The sequence below is a fragment of the Pagrus pagrus genome, assembly GCF_965226575.1.
Source record: "Pagrus pagrus genome assembly, chromosome: 24".
NCBI lineage: Eukaryota > Metazoa > Chordata > Actinopteri > Spariformes > Sparidae > Pagrus > Pagrus pagrus.
In genome coordinates, this window is record NC_140206.1 from 11615588 (window position 1) to 11633112 (window position 17525).

The 17525-nt window shown below is 42.5% G+C and overlaps 1 protein-coding gene across 1 annotated transcript in view; it reads right to left on the reverse strand.

Annotated features, from left to right (window-relative positions):
- mgat5 (alpha-1,6-mannosylglycoprotein 6-beta-N-acetylglucosaminyltransferase) overlaps positions 1 to 17525 on the reverse strand; it is an 84168-nt gene continuing 66643 nt past the window's right edge. The window contains exons 12-17 of the mRNA XM_084347120.1: positions 11040 to 11189; positions 6325 to 6471; positions 6121 to 6237; positions 4683 to 4757; positions 3945 to 4102; positions 1 to 3614 (exon numbers count right to left, since the gene is read on the reverse strand). Of these exons, the coding sequence (XP_084203246.1) occupies positions 3416 to 3614; positions 3945 to 4102; positions 4683 to 4757; positions 6121 to 6237; positions 6325 to 6471; positions 11040 to 11189 (846 nt within the window). The 3' untranslated portion in view covers positions 1 to 3415. The remainder of the gene's footprint in view (positions 3615 to 3944; positions 4103 to 4682; positions 4758 to 6120; positions 6238 to 6324; positions 6472 to 11039; positions 11190 to 17525) is intronic.

Genomic DNA, 17525 nt, shown 5'->3' on the forward strand with positions numbered 1-17525 from the left:
CCTTTTGTCACAGAAAAAATGTTTATTTAAAAATAAAGTTATATCCCTCTTACTCGTCAAGGACTGTGAAAAACAAACAAAAGAATGTTGTCATTGCGTTCTTCACCTTTTCTGCTGCTCGGACCACAATCGTCACCTCTCGCTCTCTTGTTTCAGACACTAGATGCTGACTGACGGCTTCAAACAAGGTTGAGGTTGAAAGACAGCTCGATACATGTTCGTACGACTGTAAGTAGCATGTTTTCTTTTTACAATGGAGACATTCGATGCTGAGGTTAACAAAGACAGATATGGTGAACAATAAAACATGTGAACACAACCTTAGCTGATGGCTCGAAGATCCAGTCGCAGCTGATTTCTCTTGAGCCCAAACAGTTGATAATCTGACCGACAGCATGCTTTGAAATACGACCGACGAACATAAAGAAAATAAGGCTTTTACTGCAACAAAACAGATTTAACAGCTGATCAAAGAGAAACACGTCACTGGTCTATCTATAAGATGCGTCATTGGAGGTCAAAATGTTTTTTTGCCTTTTTATGGAAAAGAAACAGAAGCTAAGTTTCACTATTTGTTTAGATTTCTAGTGTGAACTGGACTGAACCATTCCCAACTCTGACATGTACGAGTGTGGTGATATTCTGTCTTTGTTATTGTCAACAAATCTCATGAAAAGTGACCCACTGTTCTCTAAAGCTCTTGTGTATTCATCCGCAGCTGAAAATAGTCCCCAACAAATGTGCCATTTCCTTCCAATTGAGTAACATTTAGCTTAAATCAACAGAACCCAGCTGATTTATTAAACCACTGAGCATTTTTAAAACATCAGACTTTATATTTTTCAGCCAGTTTTAAAGATTTACATTCGGGGCTTGTAGCTGGGAGCCACAGACAGGGTAGAAATGTCTAAGTATAGAGACAGACTGAAGTTTGTTGACAATAAGAAAATGACAGAATATCTTGAGCCTCATCATTTAGATGAAAGGATAACACCGTTGTTTCCTTCTATCGCTGTCTAAGTCGGCTTCAGTCGATCAGTATAAGGCGATAAAACCACATACAGTACATGTGCTACCACATCGGCTTATACAGTTTCTACTAGAAAGAGTTTATTAAAAAGGACACCAAATGTTGTGTTTACATTGATGTTTCTGAAGCAGGTAATCTGATTACTGTAGAACATGTCAATCAGGAGTCTGGTGGTTAACACTAGTATTATCCTTTCTAAACCTTAACCAATCAGAGTACTTTTCCTGAGCAGCTCCAACCAAATTTAAACAAATCACAAGACTTGGACTGAATAAATTAACAGATTTAAAAATAAAATTAGATTAAAGATTTAAATGAATTAAACTGATTTAGACTTTATCTGATCAGTGGAGTTAAATTTGGGACTGAACGCTGATAACTAAACAGGACCAAACTTAACCATGAAAAGGCACATCATGTTCTTTAAAACACTAACTTGGCAGCAGATCACTGACCTGTTTTAAAAACAAACATAAACCGGTCTGAGATGACACAGTGAGAGTACAGGTGTACACTGTCGCTGTATTTGTGCAAACAAAGAAACTGAGATTAGAAATCAAAGCACAAAGTGTATGAGGCTGCTGCTGGCTGGCTGTCTGTCCACTGCTGTCCGTCCTCCAGAGGCAGTGATGAGAGGAAGAGGAGGAGGAAGTGATTCTTCTTCTGCAGTTAAAAATCTGTAGCTTACATCCGGTTTAAAACCAAACCCTATGATCATTTTTAGCCGTTTAAGGAATAAAATATCAAATCAGGTTTTTATTGTTAAAAGGTTTTCTATAAAAACAGACAGACTCTAATCTGTAAACTCCAGCTGTAAAATATTATTTCTGTCCCGACTCGAGCTCAGATACAGCTCCATATCAGGGAGTGACTCGCTCCTACATTTTCTCCTCGCATCACTGCTGGAAGCTGAACAACAGCAGACAAAGCCTCCCTCTCTCGCTCACACACTTGAAGATAAGCACGCGTACTTTGTTTTTTTTTTTAAATTACTCTCCATAAATAAAAATCTATAAAAAGAAAAAAAGAAAAAAGACCCCTTCTATAAATAAAAAACAAAGATTTCCAGCAAAACACAGCGATAAAGATCTGTATACAAAATAAATAAAAAAGAAACTTTAAACCCATATGAACAATATACAGTGTTACTAATATCTTGTTAAACCTCTGCAAATAGATTAACGTAGTGCACTTTTTTCATTCACCACAAGAATTTATTTTCATTTTTTTCCCAGGCAAATTAAAATCCTAATGATTATCCAAAGAAAACAAGGAGATGCGAGGTTTTTTTGCGTTTGCAGAACGCTTCGTTGGCATGTTTTTGTTGCTTGAAAGGATTTACAGCCGTTGTCAGGAGGGTGGGAGATGATTTTGTAGTTTCTAACGTCGTGTATGAAAAGACAAACATCTCGGGGAAGGTTTCATGTGTCTCCGCGGGCTTCTTGGCCTCGGCTTGCGATGCATCTAGGTGTTACCACGGCTACTGACGACGGCCTATTATCTACATCACAACATCACGACATCCTACGACACGGCGACTCCGTACACGACAGCTTTAGCTACCTCTCAGTGTGTGCGTAGTACCGGATGGTGTGCTGAAACAATTTCTCTACTGGCCTTTTGTAGAAACGCACACGCTTGATCATCTTTAAATAAAAACGACTATCATTTAAATGTGCAACTTAAACGTATGAAAATCACAACTGCACTTCCTGTCTTTAAAGGGGGGGATGAGGACCGCTTTAAGTCGTGTCAGGAGATGATAAAAATATCTACGTTACATGGCCGCTCCTCACTTTAGTCCAGAAGTGAGGAAACGAGTCGTTACAGTGTAAAACTGGGTTCTTCTTTAGCTTGTCTGTTAGCCTGTGTGTGTGTGTGTGTGTGTTTGTATGTGTGTGTATATGTATGTGTGTGTATGTGGGCCTTCAGGCATGCCAGTCCAGTGCAAACCTACCTAAAGAATAAACAGTTTCAGGTGGATGTAGGGGGGGCGGGGCCGGGCGGCTGTCAGACAGTCAGGGGGGTGAGTCTCCTCCTCCAGGCAGTCACTGCTGTGCGCAGTCTGCCAGGAGAGCTCATCAGCTGCGAGTTTAAAGTCTAAGACCACTCCCTTTGTTGATTCAAGTAATTTTACATCGCTTCCAGGACTCGCAGCGCCGCCGCTGGTGAATCAGAGGGGTGACGGATGTTCAGGTCGGCTGCTTTCACATCCAGGAGCTGAAAACAATAAATATGATGAACAGAAGCGGTCCTGTGAATGTTTCTGTCCAGACAGCTTCCCACAAAAAAAAGTCTCAATAAGCTGCTCCGACGTCATTTAATCCCCCTCAGCCAATCATCCGTCAGCTCCCCCTCCTCCCGTCAGCCTGTGTGCTGCTGCTGCTATAGGCAGTTCTTGCACAGCGCCACCTGGCCCTTCATGTAGTCGCGGCAGGGGCAGATGCGCTGCAGCGACGGGTGGGCGCCCGCGCAGCTGAACAGCAGCAGGTCCGACTGGAAGATGCAGTGGTGGCGGGTCGGGCTGTAGGCCGGGACCACAGTGTCGGCGCTCGACTCCACCGTCTGACAGTCCACTCCGAACCTGACGGCAAGACAGAAGGGTCAAATTTACTACATTACTACTGTAAAAAGTCTTCAGCTGCAAGGTAGGAACACATTAATCTACAGTCCTGTTCCTCTGCATCAGTCATGACCTATTTCATGTAGTAAGCCAACTGCTCCCTCTAGTGGTGATAATGTGACACTGCAGTTTACAGCACTTCATCATAATTCATCACTCTGGATGACAACAAATGAATTAAACCTGTTGTGTGCTGCCACCTAATGGACACTTTAAAATAACAGCTAAAACTTATGGAAAGCGTGTGTGTGTGTGTGTGTGTGTGTGTGTGTGTGTGTGTCTCTGTCTCACCTGGCCAGGTCCTTGTCCTTGTTGAGGTGTTGGAAGAAGGACGGCTCACAGATGAGCTGCTCCTCCTGACACACCTGCTTACAGGAGCGTCCCGCCTCAGCCAGTTTGACCTGCAGGGCGTTGAGCGGCGGCCACATCACCTGACCGTGACAGAAGTCCTGACAACACGACAGAAACACATCAGCACTGCAGAGCGTCTCAACAACAGCTCGAACAAACACAAGTCAGGTACAAGTTTTATATCGGGTGTGACGGATCATTAATAATCATTCATGCAACACCTGTTTTGACAATTACACTTTGATAGAAATCCGCTCCAACGTTGATTAATATTCTAATGATTTATAATACGAAGACACTATCAGGCAAATTCCACATACACAGGCCATCAAATTCTTCAGTATTGTCCATGTATTCACTTATTGATTATTAGCTCATATTCTTTATATTCATCATATTTTAATATTATAATTTTTGTCATGTTTGTTTTTAATGTGTGTATTGTAAATTTGCCTATAGTGTCTTGTTGTTGCACATTAGTTTACAGTTTCAATCAACACTGACCAATAAAACCATAACCAGGGCTCCCACACCTTACACACCAAATTCAAGGACTTTCCAGGCCCAATCCAAACCCAGTGACTCAACAGCAGCTGCCTTTTGTGTTTTTAAATGTCTTTACAGCCCCTGAATGACCCAGCTAAGTGTGTGCAGAGCTGAGGGGTGTGGAGACAGTACCTGGTTCTCAATGAAGGCGTTGACTCTCTGCAGCATCCCCTCACAGGTGAACTCATAGGGCAGGTAGGGCTCAATCTGATCACACAAACATACAACAGGTCAAAGAAGAAGTGCCAGGAGAGGACACTCTGCATGAGCTTGTTTCACTGTATGTCATCTGTTGAGTTCTGTCCACAGAGTCTGAAACTTCAAGCAGAGAGCACCAACAACTGAGGCTTTGTTGAGCCACTAAGTGACTGTGTGTGAAGGGAGAAAGACGAGGAGGAGGACGAAAGGGGAGGGAGGGAGCACGAGCCAAGCTGGAGCCTGGTAGGCTGCAGCTCGCCACGGATCACGAAGCATATGAGGCTCCGCAGGCTTGTCTGCTAAACAAAGCCATTGTTCCAAATCGCTCGGCGGAGCACAACAAACAAGAGGTCCAGAGCCCGGCTGTTAAATATGCATGGGCCCGGACGAGAAGACGGAACATGATCCGTCTTTTCTGCCGTCACTCATCCTCAATCTAAGCATTTCTGTCAGTCAGGCATCTGATTTAGATCATCGATATGTTGCTTTTGTTCGTCTTATGCGAGTGTAGCCTAAATATTTTTGGGTTTGAGGGAATTTGTGACCATTTCGTGCTGCCTTCTGACGTTTTAAAGACTAAATGATGACCTAATCAGCAGATTCATCAAGAGTGAAGGTCATTAGCTGCAGCTCCAAGCAGCGCATGTTTGTATTTATTTGTAAATGTCAATTATTTTTATGTCTGGATGCCCACAACGATTTCATGTCCCTTAATCTGCCACAGTTTAAATTATTGATATCCCTTGTTTTTAAATTGTACCTTAAAGGGGCACTGTGTAGTTTTGGAAAATAAATTCAAACTCAGAATTTAAATATTTACAATATCTCATCTCATCTCTCATCTTTTTACAATATTAATGAGGTAATTTACAAACTCAGAAGTAGTTATTTTTCTCCATAACTGAATAAACAACTGATTAAAAATTCTTCCCCAAAACTACACAGTGCACCTTTTGATTGTTTTTCTTGCATTTCCAACACAGCACTCCCCTTTCTGTTCTCCTTGGTCGATGAAACACAGAATTTTGATGATAAAATAGTTGCTGAAGCCATTTCTCAAGTAACAAATTGAAAATAAATCCCTTGTTGCACCTTAAATGTGAAAAATTGCTTCTTTTCTTTGTTTTCCATGAGTAAATTGAATATCTTTTGGGGATTTGCACCAAACAAGGACTTTGATTACTCGAGCTCCAACAAATTGGAAAGTGTTTTTCTTCACTTAAAAGATATTTGTTGTTTGCAGCTGTACTAGTTTTAAAGCACAACGTAACACCGAGGATACTAAATAAGAAACTGGAACTGAAATCACAGCATTGAACACTCATAACCGACTGAATAAATCTCATCATCTCGCGTCTTCTTCTGTGTTTACCTTCTGGCTGAGGATAGACCGGATGGCCCTCTCCACCTCTGCAGAGTTCTCTATATCCACCGTCCACACGTGGGGTTGACCGATGTACACCTCAGCGTAGGGATGTTGAGAGGTCAGCTGCAGAGAGAGCGGAGGTTAGGAAAAACAAACCCAGCTTGTAAAAGTTGTATGTCGAGCGGAGGAGAAACAGCCTCCTCCTCTCACCTCTCTCAGCGTGGGTTTGCCCTTGAAGAAGTCGGTGTTCTTGCTGCTCTTTGGCGGGTTGAATTTGGGGTTGAGGAAGGCGCAGCCGTTAGCGATGGCCTCCAGGGGGGCGGGACCCTCGTAGGGGAAGGACAGACCCACAAACAACTGCAGGGGAGAGAAAACCAAGGTATCTAGATTAATTCAAGCATAAACTTAACATGAGTACTTGCAGCTACTGAAATAACCAGACTAACAAAGAAGGTGGGAAGTGTAGAGGTGTACATAAGTTCATTGGCCGTGTCGAGGAGTTTCTGTTGTTTGCTGATAGCAGCAGTTAGCCCGTGTTGATGGAAACCTCCCATGTTATCAGCACAAAATACAGTCGAGGCAGCACTTTTTCTCCATGAAACAAGGGAGGAAAAACAAGCTGAATAATGTGGAGACATCCCTCTAATGTTTATTCCTCCCCACAGGCCACTGAAGTTTGGTACAGAGGGAGTTCTGTGGAGATTTTGCGGATGGAAACACACAACGGTAGCAGACAATTAGGAACAACTATTAACTAACTCTTAAGATGCTCACAATTAGACCACTGTATGACTCATTTAAACCAATATTTATACACCACCAGAGCTCTATCACTCAGTCTCAGGATGAGCGTGATCTGCTCCCCTTGAGCAAACTGTTTCCAATGACTTGGATCAGTGGTCACAAACTCCTTCCTGTTCACACAAAGAGTAATATCCTGGTCTTACTTACACTGTGAGTGCAGTACTAACTGTATATTTAACATCACCACACCTTTATGTTGCTTTAATTGATAATTTTTTGTACCAAAGTACTGTACTTGGTACAATTTTGAGGTACTTTTGAATGTATGTTCGGTAATGTGGGTAAAAAGCTAATTAAACATTCAAAACCATAGAGACATATAGGCAACGGTGTGATGTAAGGTGAGCTGAGGGCTCATAGTTCAGTGGAGAAAGTTAAAGTTTACATACTGTCTCCTCTGTGGGTGTTCAGACGCAGCCCACAGTTGTGCTCACACACTTTAAAGTAAACACTGTACCTATAGAGAGCTGGAGGAGCCTCTAATAACAAGTTCACTCCTCCTGGATGGGAAGAGCAAATATTTGCAGACACTGCATGTCCACATGAGAAAGAGACAGTTATCCAGAAACACAGAGAGGAGGGTGGAGGAGTTGGTGGTGGTGGTAATGGTGGTAAAAGGCTAGTGGCTCATTTACTGGAGCTACAATGACCAGTCTGTGTGAGTTGTATTGGAGGAACACAGCAGAAAGTCAACACAGTGTCTTTAACGCACAATGCAGAGCCGTACCATGAAGCATGTCGGCACACGCTCCACTCTTCTTACATGTGAACAGAACCAAAGTGTTGTTAGCGACAAACTTCTGCCAACAGGTGGCAGCAAAGCACATTAATTCTCCACTGTGTGTGTGTGCGCATGCAAGAGCTCCTCAACGCTGAGAAACAGTCACCCACTATTTATAGGGAGCAATGAGGGGAGGGGGTGAAGAGGGGAGACACAGAGAGAGAGGCATTGAATCCATACACACTGAACGACTCAATGGCAGGAATGAATGAACGATCTCGGCCTCTCCTGTGACTGTTTCCCTGCATTGAAGCAGTTTTGTGTACTCGTGTTCAAGGACGTTCTGGTTCTGGGATCCAACGCTGCACTTCAGAGCTGCTGTTGTATTGATTTGTTGACGCGTGGCTGCCTTTGTGTTCAGCTATATCCCGATCTAAACACACTGCCACATGCAACAACACCCAGTGAGAAGGAAGACATACCAACAATTACATGTGGCAGGACATAACAGACAAATGCCATAAAGGTGCTGCTTATAAATATTACTCTGCTATCTCTATCTTTGACTCACATGCATATTTAAGTTGATGAGCTGACCAGACTGAAATGATGGAGAACCATCTCACCGTTGTGCTCCCACACAACATGTTTGGAGTCTCGTGGCGCTGCAGCAGCCCGTGCCACATCAATTAAACAATGCGGTCGCCGAGTTTAATGAGCCAGCGAGTTAATTAGGCTGTTTTATATTGGTATTGTCTAATTCCAGCACCTGCCAGGGGATGTGCTTGTTTTCTACTATGCGGAATATGATGACAAACCAGATGTACGAGGCGAGCGGAGGGATAAAACTGGTGTTATAAATCTAAAACAGAGCTTCTTTCCTGTTTCATGTAGAGCTCTGTGGCTGATATATAATGTGACGGGTGTGTGGTGGAGTGGGAAAGAGTTAGAAAATCAGAAACATGTGCAAGACAAGCCAGAGGCAGACAGTAGGAGGCAATTAAACAGAGTTAGACGTATGAGATGGAAGAGAAGCAAAGTCAGAAAAATCAAAACCCTTCGTCTCCGTCAGTGTGCGACGTGACGCAGTAAAGCTCACCTCGCCTCAGCGCTTAGATCACTGACACAGAACAGCACGTCAGAGTTTATTTCAGGATATTTTGTTTGAGAGAAAAATCAAATGTCAAGTATTTTTACAACTCACTCTGTCAATAGTTAAACCCCCACAAGGATGGTTAGCTGAGGCAGCCTGATTGCAGGTTAAAGGTGAATGTGTTGTTGGCAAACTGCAACAACACCGCCTTGTTTTCCTTGGAAGTGTTTAACAACACTGCGGCTTCATGGGCCGGATATGGAAGTTTCTATCGTACCGCATCTCTGGTGAGAGTTATCCTGCAAGGCTACTTTAATCCAGCGAACTAAAGCTCACTCTGGCACCGTTTTTTTTAGTGTTGTTTTTCAACACTTTAATGATCTGCTCCGCTGCCGTATACACCTTCACTTTTCTCTCCAAATGCCTCCAACATCACTGGGTTTTTGGTTTTAGGTGCGCAGTACAGAGCCGGATTTGCCGGCCAAAAATCGTTTTTGGCTGAAGCTGCGCTCAGAATCTTTTCAGCACAAAAGGGGGTTTAAATCTCAATCCATCTTTTTTTTCTATAAAAGTCTGAATCATGATCTGTGGCTCCCTCGCTCCCTTTTTATCCCTGCCCCGGCTCTTGTCTGATGTCTCTCTCCTCGCTCTGTCTGCTTCTCCTCCCTCCCTCCCTGGGCTGATGGGAAAGCGTCTGGTTTCAGAGGTTGAAGAAATCGAAGCTCTCTTCCACCTTATTCTTCTGAAAAAGGATGACGACTGGAGCCAAAAAGACAGACTCCATCTTTCAGCGCCAGCACTAATGATTGTTTTCACCTTCAGCAGACATTGTTGTCAGGTTTTTAAGGACCATGTAATTTTAATTACGTTCCCCTATGGCGATGGGCAACTCCATCAAATTTAGTGGAAATTCACCGCTTTCCCCCCCATGTCGTGAACGTAAAAGAAAAGTAGATCGTGTAATTTAATTGATAGCTTGACTCCTTCCCTGATTGTGCAATCGTAGCTTAGCAACCACACGGAAATAATGTGCATGAGGTTTTAATAAGAGCGATTTGAAGAGTTTGGAGGGTGGTGATTTGTTTTTAGCCTTTCCAAAACCAAAAACACACGAGTGTAAGAATGTAAGGAATGAATTTAACAGTGTGTTTATCTGCTCTAACATCTGCAAATGGTAGCATGTCTGGATAACAAGCTTACTATATCCAGCAGTAACATACTTCAAGGGACAAGAAGCACATCATCAACTAACTAATGTATTTGTAGGTTAGGTTAAAAAAAGCTGAAGTTTACAACTAGCACATATAATGTGTTGCATTTCCTCACTGTGGAAAACACTGTACAATATATGTCTTCTTCATGGATCATCATCTTGTCAGGATGCTAACTTTTTAGGTTTAGCTTCGGTCTTTTAGCACAATATTATAAAGCAGTTAAAATAAACCTTAAACACGGCTGTAGTGTGAGACTGTGACAGACTGTGTGATACATTATAAAGTCAGCCACATGACTGTTTCAGACATTATTGATAACTAAATGTGTTTATTAATGTTCATTGTATCAATTTGAGATAACAGGCTCTCACTGCAGCTTTCAGTACACAAAACAAAGCTATTTGTGTTTATCAGCTCACAATCTTTGAACGTGTAAAGTGTGTTTAGCTGAGAGCTGCGACTCCACGCGGTATGATCCAGTCTGGCTGCAGCCTCGGTGGCTGTGTCCTTGTCTTTGTGACTGAGAGTGGGCTGAGTGGTGAGAGGAAGGGACAAGTCATGACGTGAACGGAGAAGTGCTTCGGTGGACGGACTCGGACAAAGTAGAGTCACTTAGATCAAGGCCCTTTACATAAGAGGGCCTCTGTTCACACAGACACTTTCTCATTTTATCATCTAACATCTCCTTTAAGAATCACGTCGTTGCTCTCTAACTTGTCTTTTACTGTAAGTTACATCTTAGAGCTGAAATCATGTTTAAAAATAAAAGCATGCACATGAGAAATCTCTTAGGTGAAGTGGATTCAGGCTAAAAGCAGGTGTCTCACACAGCGATCACTACTACAGGAACATTCAGAGCAGGTTTCAAAGCCTCGCCGCGTACAAACAGGCCACGGTTTAATACAACCGCACTGTCCTCAATACTCTGCAGGTTAGCCGGGCCACAGTTTCTTGGTCATTTAAAAAATGTCAGAGGGAAAAGCGTGGGAGGTGGTATGTGGCTTTCACAGTCGTCTAATAAGCCCCGTACCCTCGCACTTTTATTTCCCTGCAGGGTCATTTTTTCAGACAATTTACAGCCGGGTGGACTCACCTTGGTTTCTCTGAGGAGGAACTGCAGGTCTCGGCCGCTCAGGATGCCGTGGTTCTTGACGTAGCTGGGGAGGTGCACGGTGCTGGTGCCGTGCACCGTGCCGTGGACCTCCATGTAGCTGTGGATGGTGTCCAGGTATTTCTTTTTGTCCTGGAACAAACAGGGCGATACATTTAGTTTTTTCACTGATTGTTCTTCCTTCAGAGATGTCCACAACCAAAATCCTCCGGAAAACCTTTTTTTCCCGACAGAGGAAGATGAAAAACACGCCACCTTTTCTGCAAAATACCGACACAAATTGATATTTATCATGTACGAATAAAGGTTTACGTTATCTAGGTTAAGCTGGTGTAATCCAGAAAAAAACCTCCTTGAATGAACCATTCTGATTTACATTGTTTTTTGCGAAGGGATCAGTATCATTACTCTGTTATGTGGCCTGATGAACTCTTGTTCAAGCTACCTGACTGACCATCTGGCCACAATGGAAGACCAGGCTAAAAATAGCATTGTGCGAAAAGCATCAGTGCGCACAATACCCTGCTATTGTTATTAAAGTCTACCTGATCCGGGATGTCCTTGATGAAAAAGACACTGACGCATTCAAAGTGTGCCAATGAAACCTGCTTCCTTTGTACCAAAAGCCGTGTCCAGCCTACTCCCATCACACTGGAAAGCTGCCCAGCTGATTTTACAGTGGACCAGGTCAAACGTCAAACTAGGAAATGAAGACATTTAAATGCATATTTTTATTTAATTGTCAACCTAATGTTTCATATCAAGATACGTTCACTTGTCATCAGGCTCATAACTCATCTCTAGCCTGGGAACCAGACAGATCTGTGAGCTCATGTTTCAGTCGCTCTGGCTGATCTGTCTGGCCGTCTTCCTGTTGAAAAGATTTCCAGACGTCCTGGTTTACCTGGACATTTTATTTAAAAAGCAACTTTTGTGAGTTTGCCAACTTTATAATGGGGGACGTTAAATTGGTGGAGTATCCCTTACTTCCTGAATTTGGGGTTTTAGTTTTGTGCTCCACGCAGGAAATCACCTGTGAGAAATATGTATATATGAGTTTTAACTCCATGTCAAAGTCATTTTATAAGGTAAAAGAATAAAGTTAACGTCCAGTGTACTGCCTATACAGCGTAGCAGGTATAATCAGCCCGTTATATAATATCTACCCTGACAAAGACGGTGTGAGGCCGAAACCTTTCATCCTTTTAAACCATTTATATGCCCCCAAAAGAGGATGTTTTAATATTAATTCTTCTCAGCCTAAAAGTGTGCTTTCATCTTCAAGGGCACCTTTAAGGTTGCCTGAATTTACCGCAGTGATTTCACTTTGCCTCTGCCGTCTTTCATGTGTTTGGAGGTTTGTGAAAACAGTCCAGCGCGTCTTGAAACGGAATCACAAATGATATCAAAGATTCTGTAAGAAGTGTGTGTGTGAGCTGGGGCCAGGTGGACTCGCAAGATGTGATCTGCTAAATTTTCTCAATGGACTTTTTGACAAAACCGTTTCTTGAACTGTCCTATAATGTGTTTGCTTTGACCGTCTTTTATAGCAGCTGAATACAAGCTTCTTAATCTGTTTGGATGGAAACACAATAAAAGGCCTTTGATCGTCCCCACGCTGAGATTGTCGCAGCAGGTCTTTGATTTTCAAAAACGAGGACACGACTGCGGTGTAACCCAGTCGAAATACTCACCGTGTTTCTCCCGTTGAAATGCAAAATGTGTCTTTTTCAGTTTGTCCTGCACTTTCTAAAACGGAGTCATCAGGGAGCAACATACAGTACAGCTGAACGCTCTTAAAGCTGAGCCCTTCAGGGAGGCAGTATAGATGAAAGCCTTTTCCTCCATAATGACAGGATGTCTCAGAGGCACATTCACCGGTTATGCTCACTCTCTCACACACACGCTCACAAACTGGAATATTATTGATCACCTATTGTTTCAACACTCACGGGGAAGCAAAGCCTCATTACCGTTAAAAGTTACCTGTTTCAAATTTACTCACAACTCCTACGCACACGCCTGCCTTTGAAAGTGTTCTGCCTCCAGGACATTTCCCTGCTCTCACTCTCGATGTGTGTGTGTGTGTGTGTGTGTGTGTCTACCTCAGTGCTTCCTTTTCGGGTTTAAATTTCAGGTAGCCGCTCGTCAGGGTCTCTGGAGGCCTGGCTATCAGATGCCTCCAGCCAGCCTGCTGTAACTAAAGCAGCCTGGTGTGTGTGTGTGTCTGTGTGTGTGTGTGTGTGTGTGTGTGTGAGTGAGTGAGTGAGTGAGAGAGATGAAATCCTAATTAGAGGTTGAAATCACTATCCTGTAATCTTTTCACTCAGGAGAGCAGAGTGAGGATTTATGTGTGCGTATGAAGGGATTTAAAAATGAAGGTTGCTGGTGGATACCTGGAGAAGAGGCTCACACACACACACACACACACACACACACACTTTTTAAACTCTACAGAAGGTTGTGCATGAGATCGGAAAAAGCTCATAAGAGCTGAGCCGTAAACACTTTGTAAGGGGAACTAATCACAAAATACTATTAACGCCCCTATTTTTTACAGGTAAACCTCTCTAGTAGTCAGGCTAAAAAATGCAATGATTTAAATGCAGTCTGGTAATTCATGTATATACAGTTGTTGAATTGCATGAGATATTTTTTTGATATGTTCTGTGGGCATTTATTCTCCTTTAAGAACAGCTTTCTAGTTGCGAGGCTAAAAAATGCAAAAATTTCAATGCAGTCTGGTGTATAGTTTGATTTGCACTTTTACATCAGCTTAACATACAAAATCTGACAGTCTGAGGTGCAAACAAACATTCAAGACATGTTACATGAATAACACACTCAATATGTTCTGCTTCCAGCTTCTTATATGTAAGGATTTGCTGTTTTTGTTCGTCATTTATGAAAGTAAAAGATAGTGAGATAGTACATCACTACTAATCATGAGCTGCAGCCCTAGTATAAATACATGTATTAAATAATTTGAATGATTGCTATTTTTTACATTTGCTTCAATGCAGAGATGTAAAACCTGAGCCAAGGCGTTTGTAAAATACTGTCTGTACTGATACAGTATGAGAGGGAGCATGTGTACTTGCTTGAAGCGGAAGGACAAAAACACTACTAAAGGAAAGACATCCTACGGTCTCTAAAGGCAGCTGGATCTGTGCGATGTGTGTTTATTGTGACCGCTCGAGTGACCGTGTGTGTGCAGAAGAACAGCGTAGATTGCCATGACCCTTCGAGGCAGTCGCCCCACAAAGCTTTTACGGTCAGAGGACATCGGTTGCCAGATGCGCTCTGGAGCATGTCTGGATTCTCTCTCACACAAATGTACACTCTTTGAATAAAGGGGAAAGTGTTTGAAATAAACCAACAACGTGGAAACAGGTTGAAAATCCCTGACAAAGAGCGATGGGGATGTAAGAGAGGCGTGTTTGCAAGCAACTTCGCCATTTTTAGATGCATTGTGGATTTTCTTAGCTTTTCCTTCACATAATGATACTGTGTCAACTTCGCTTCATAATCCTGCCCCAGCTGTCAGCGCACAGTGAAGTAGAAAGAAGTTATGACTTTGTAACACTAACAGGCGTGAAGACCGAGTGATAATATTACCAGAGTTTTCCCCTCCATGTCCTTGGACAGCCCATGTGGCGTTCAGCGAGAGGAGCGCGTGTATTCATCTGTACTGTATGTGGATGTATATATCTCAGAGCGCGTGCGATATGCAATCTGAAACCAGGAAGCAGATCGATTGCAGCAGCCTTGTACGGGAGCATGTGCTTAGGGAGTTATAAAATAACTGCTTTAGCTGGAGAGGTTGATTGAAGCAGGAGAGACGGAGGAGGAGGTGAGTTTTATGACCTTGTAAATCAGAGGGAATTTGTAAACCCTGGCTCGGAGAGGAAACAGGAGAGGCGGCGGCTGCAGCTTTCTGTCGGCAGAGGGGAGGGCTGAGGGATGAGTGTTCGGGGAGGGAAGCTTACTGGCTGAGAGACACAACCTTTGAGGAAAGTCTAGGCAAAAAAGGTTGAGATGCACAGTTGACTGATTCCCATTTAAGACTGCTAGCATTACAGCGCTCACAAGGAAAAGGAGGTGCAACATTTTCCAACAAATAGATGTTAGGTTGACTATTTGTAACCAGCTGACATCACAGGATTGCAATAGTGTGCGTATTCAGTTAATGAAGGCTTTTACGTGTTTATTGTGCTTCAAGTTAACACGACTAACACTCATGCTAACAGCTCTGTGAGGCTGTACTTGGGAAGAGCAGTGCTTTGAGGTCAAAGCTAGCCTCGTGCTAATATGCTCACAACGAGAATGTTAACATGCTGATGTTTAGCACGTATAAAAATAACCGTGTTCACCATCTTAGTTGTCTTATTAGCATGCTAACATTTGCTAATAAGGACAAAATAGAAAATACTTCCAGACCTTCTCAGCACATTCATTTCAACTACAACTTCCTTCGACCCCAAATGTAACTGTGGAGCAGAAGTGAGTATGAATGAAATACATAAAATAATAACAACCAAATGTTACTTCAGCCGAATAATATAACTTTAAACAGCATATGCTCTGGTTGCTAAGTGAAAGTAAATAATATTCAAACTTCCTGTTACGGGGCCAAAGGGATGTTTATAATCTTTTTAATAATGGATGACAAAAATGAGGACAAGGAGCATCAGCTCTTTGATCCGTGGTTCTGATGGAAGTAAACTAACTTGTTGTGCGAGTGTACAGCACTTTTTTCCATTTTGGCATTAAACTTCTCCTCTCTATGTGTTCGTATAGAAGCATAGCTGCAGCGCTGGGAGCAGGTTTTGATGTTTCAGCGCTTTATCTTGACAGGTAGTAGTGTCGAGACACTGGGGATGTAGCAGATAAATTTTGCCTTACAGCACATTTCAGCTGAAACAATCAACTGCTTCCTCCACCGGAGACACTGTTTTTGATCCAGGCATCGTCTTCCTTTTGTTAACTCCTTATGTTCCTTCTTTAAAATTAATTTTATTGTATTTTGATGTACATCGCTGTTTGTTGTCATTCTTGAGCTTTAATGTTCGTCTTCAATGTTTGGTGATTGTGCCCGGTGCTTATGAGCAAAAGCATCGTACGTGCAATAGTTTCTGACACCACTGCAGCAACGTTAAGATGCAGGAAGAACTTTTGCCTAATCAGGATGCAGACAGGTGCGCTTGGTTCGACTTACTCGACCCTCAAACTGCCGTCGACATCAAACATCAAACGCACCTCTGATAATCTTCCCATCTAAAATTATTTCCAAATGACAGACTCTGGGGCCCCGAGACTGGAAGCTTGTCAGTCAGGACAAAAAATAACTTCAACCATTCTTCAGAGAAGGAGGAAAAATCATTTTCCTGCATATCACACACACACACTCTTACATGCAGAGTGCATTATACACACACAACACTCTACACTTCTATTGCATCTCTTACTCAACCAAAACATTAAGTTCAAAGAGTTTTCATTTAACTAGATAGAAAGTAATCAAAAATCATGCCGATCAACAACCACATAGCAATCGCACGCACTTCCTTCAGGAAATACGTGCGATTGCCATTATTCAAAGTATTGCATGACGTCAGTGTGGCTCTTTACATCTGATAGACAGTAAGTGTTGCATACCACCACAGATAAAAAGACACCAGGTCTAACAGATAAATATCTAACAGATGTACTTGTAAATAAAGAGCTTAACGAATGTAGTGCAAAACACAGTAGATACTTTGACAGATACTTAAGAAATCCCCAGAGGGACATGGTTGGTAAAATCGTCTCCAGAAGGGCTTGGAGTGCATTCAGGAGGTGTTATTTACTTCAATGCCTTGCCACGCCCCATTAGACATAACAGTGTAGAACCGATTGGAGTTTGGTAGCTGGCCATGTTTCTGACTGTCAGACGGCAAAGGAGGTGCTGTGTGAAGTCCCTGCGATGTATACGTTGGCTGCACAATCATCCGAGTGCAACAATTTGAAAAAATAAATAAAATAAACACAGCAACTGCAATACTCCTGCATGTCCTACAGCTATGGAAACACCTGTAACGTCATATGCTTCATTGGGTGCAATTAAAAGCTTTGCACCTTGTATAAAGAAGCTAACGACCCCAGGGGGGAACCTAACACCATTTCCATACGTTCAAGTTACTTCTCAGCGAAGCGTGCAGTGAACAAAACAGGTGCCATCAGCAGGGAGTCATATTATTTAAAACCTAATTATCACAACATTTTCTGCCCTTGGTCGATGTTGTATAAGCAGAGTTGGGCAGCATGTTCAATTAAAGCAAGAATAATTACTTGTTTTTCTAATATTAATGTTTTTATTTTCCTCGACTGCAGCCACTTTAATTTATTTCACCGTTAATTACACTATTTTTCTTGTTGCACGTTGATTGCATTCCGCCTTTACTCATAAATCTGAAAAAGTCATTACTG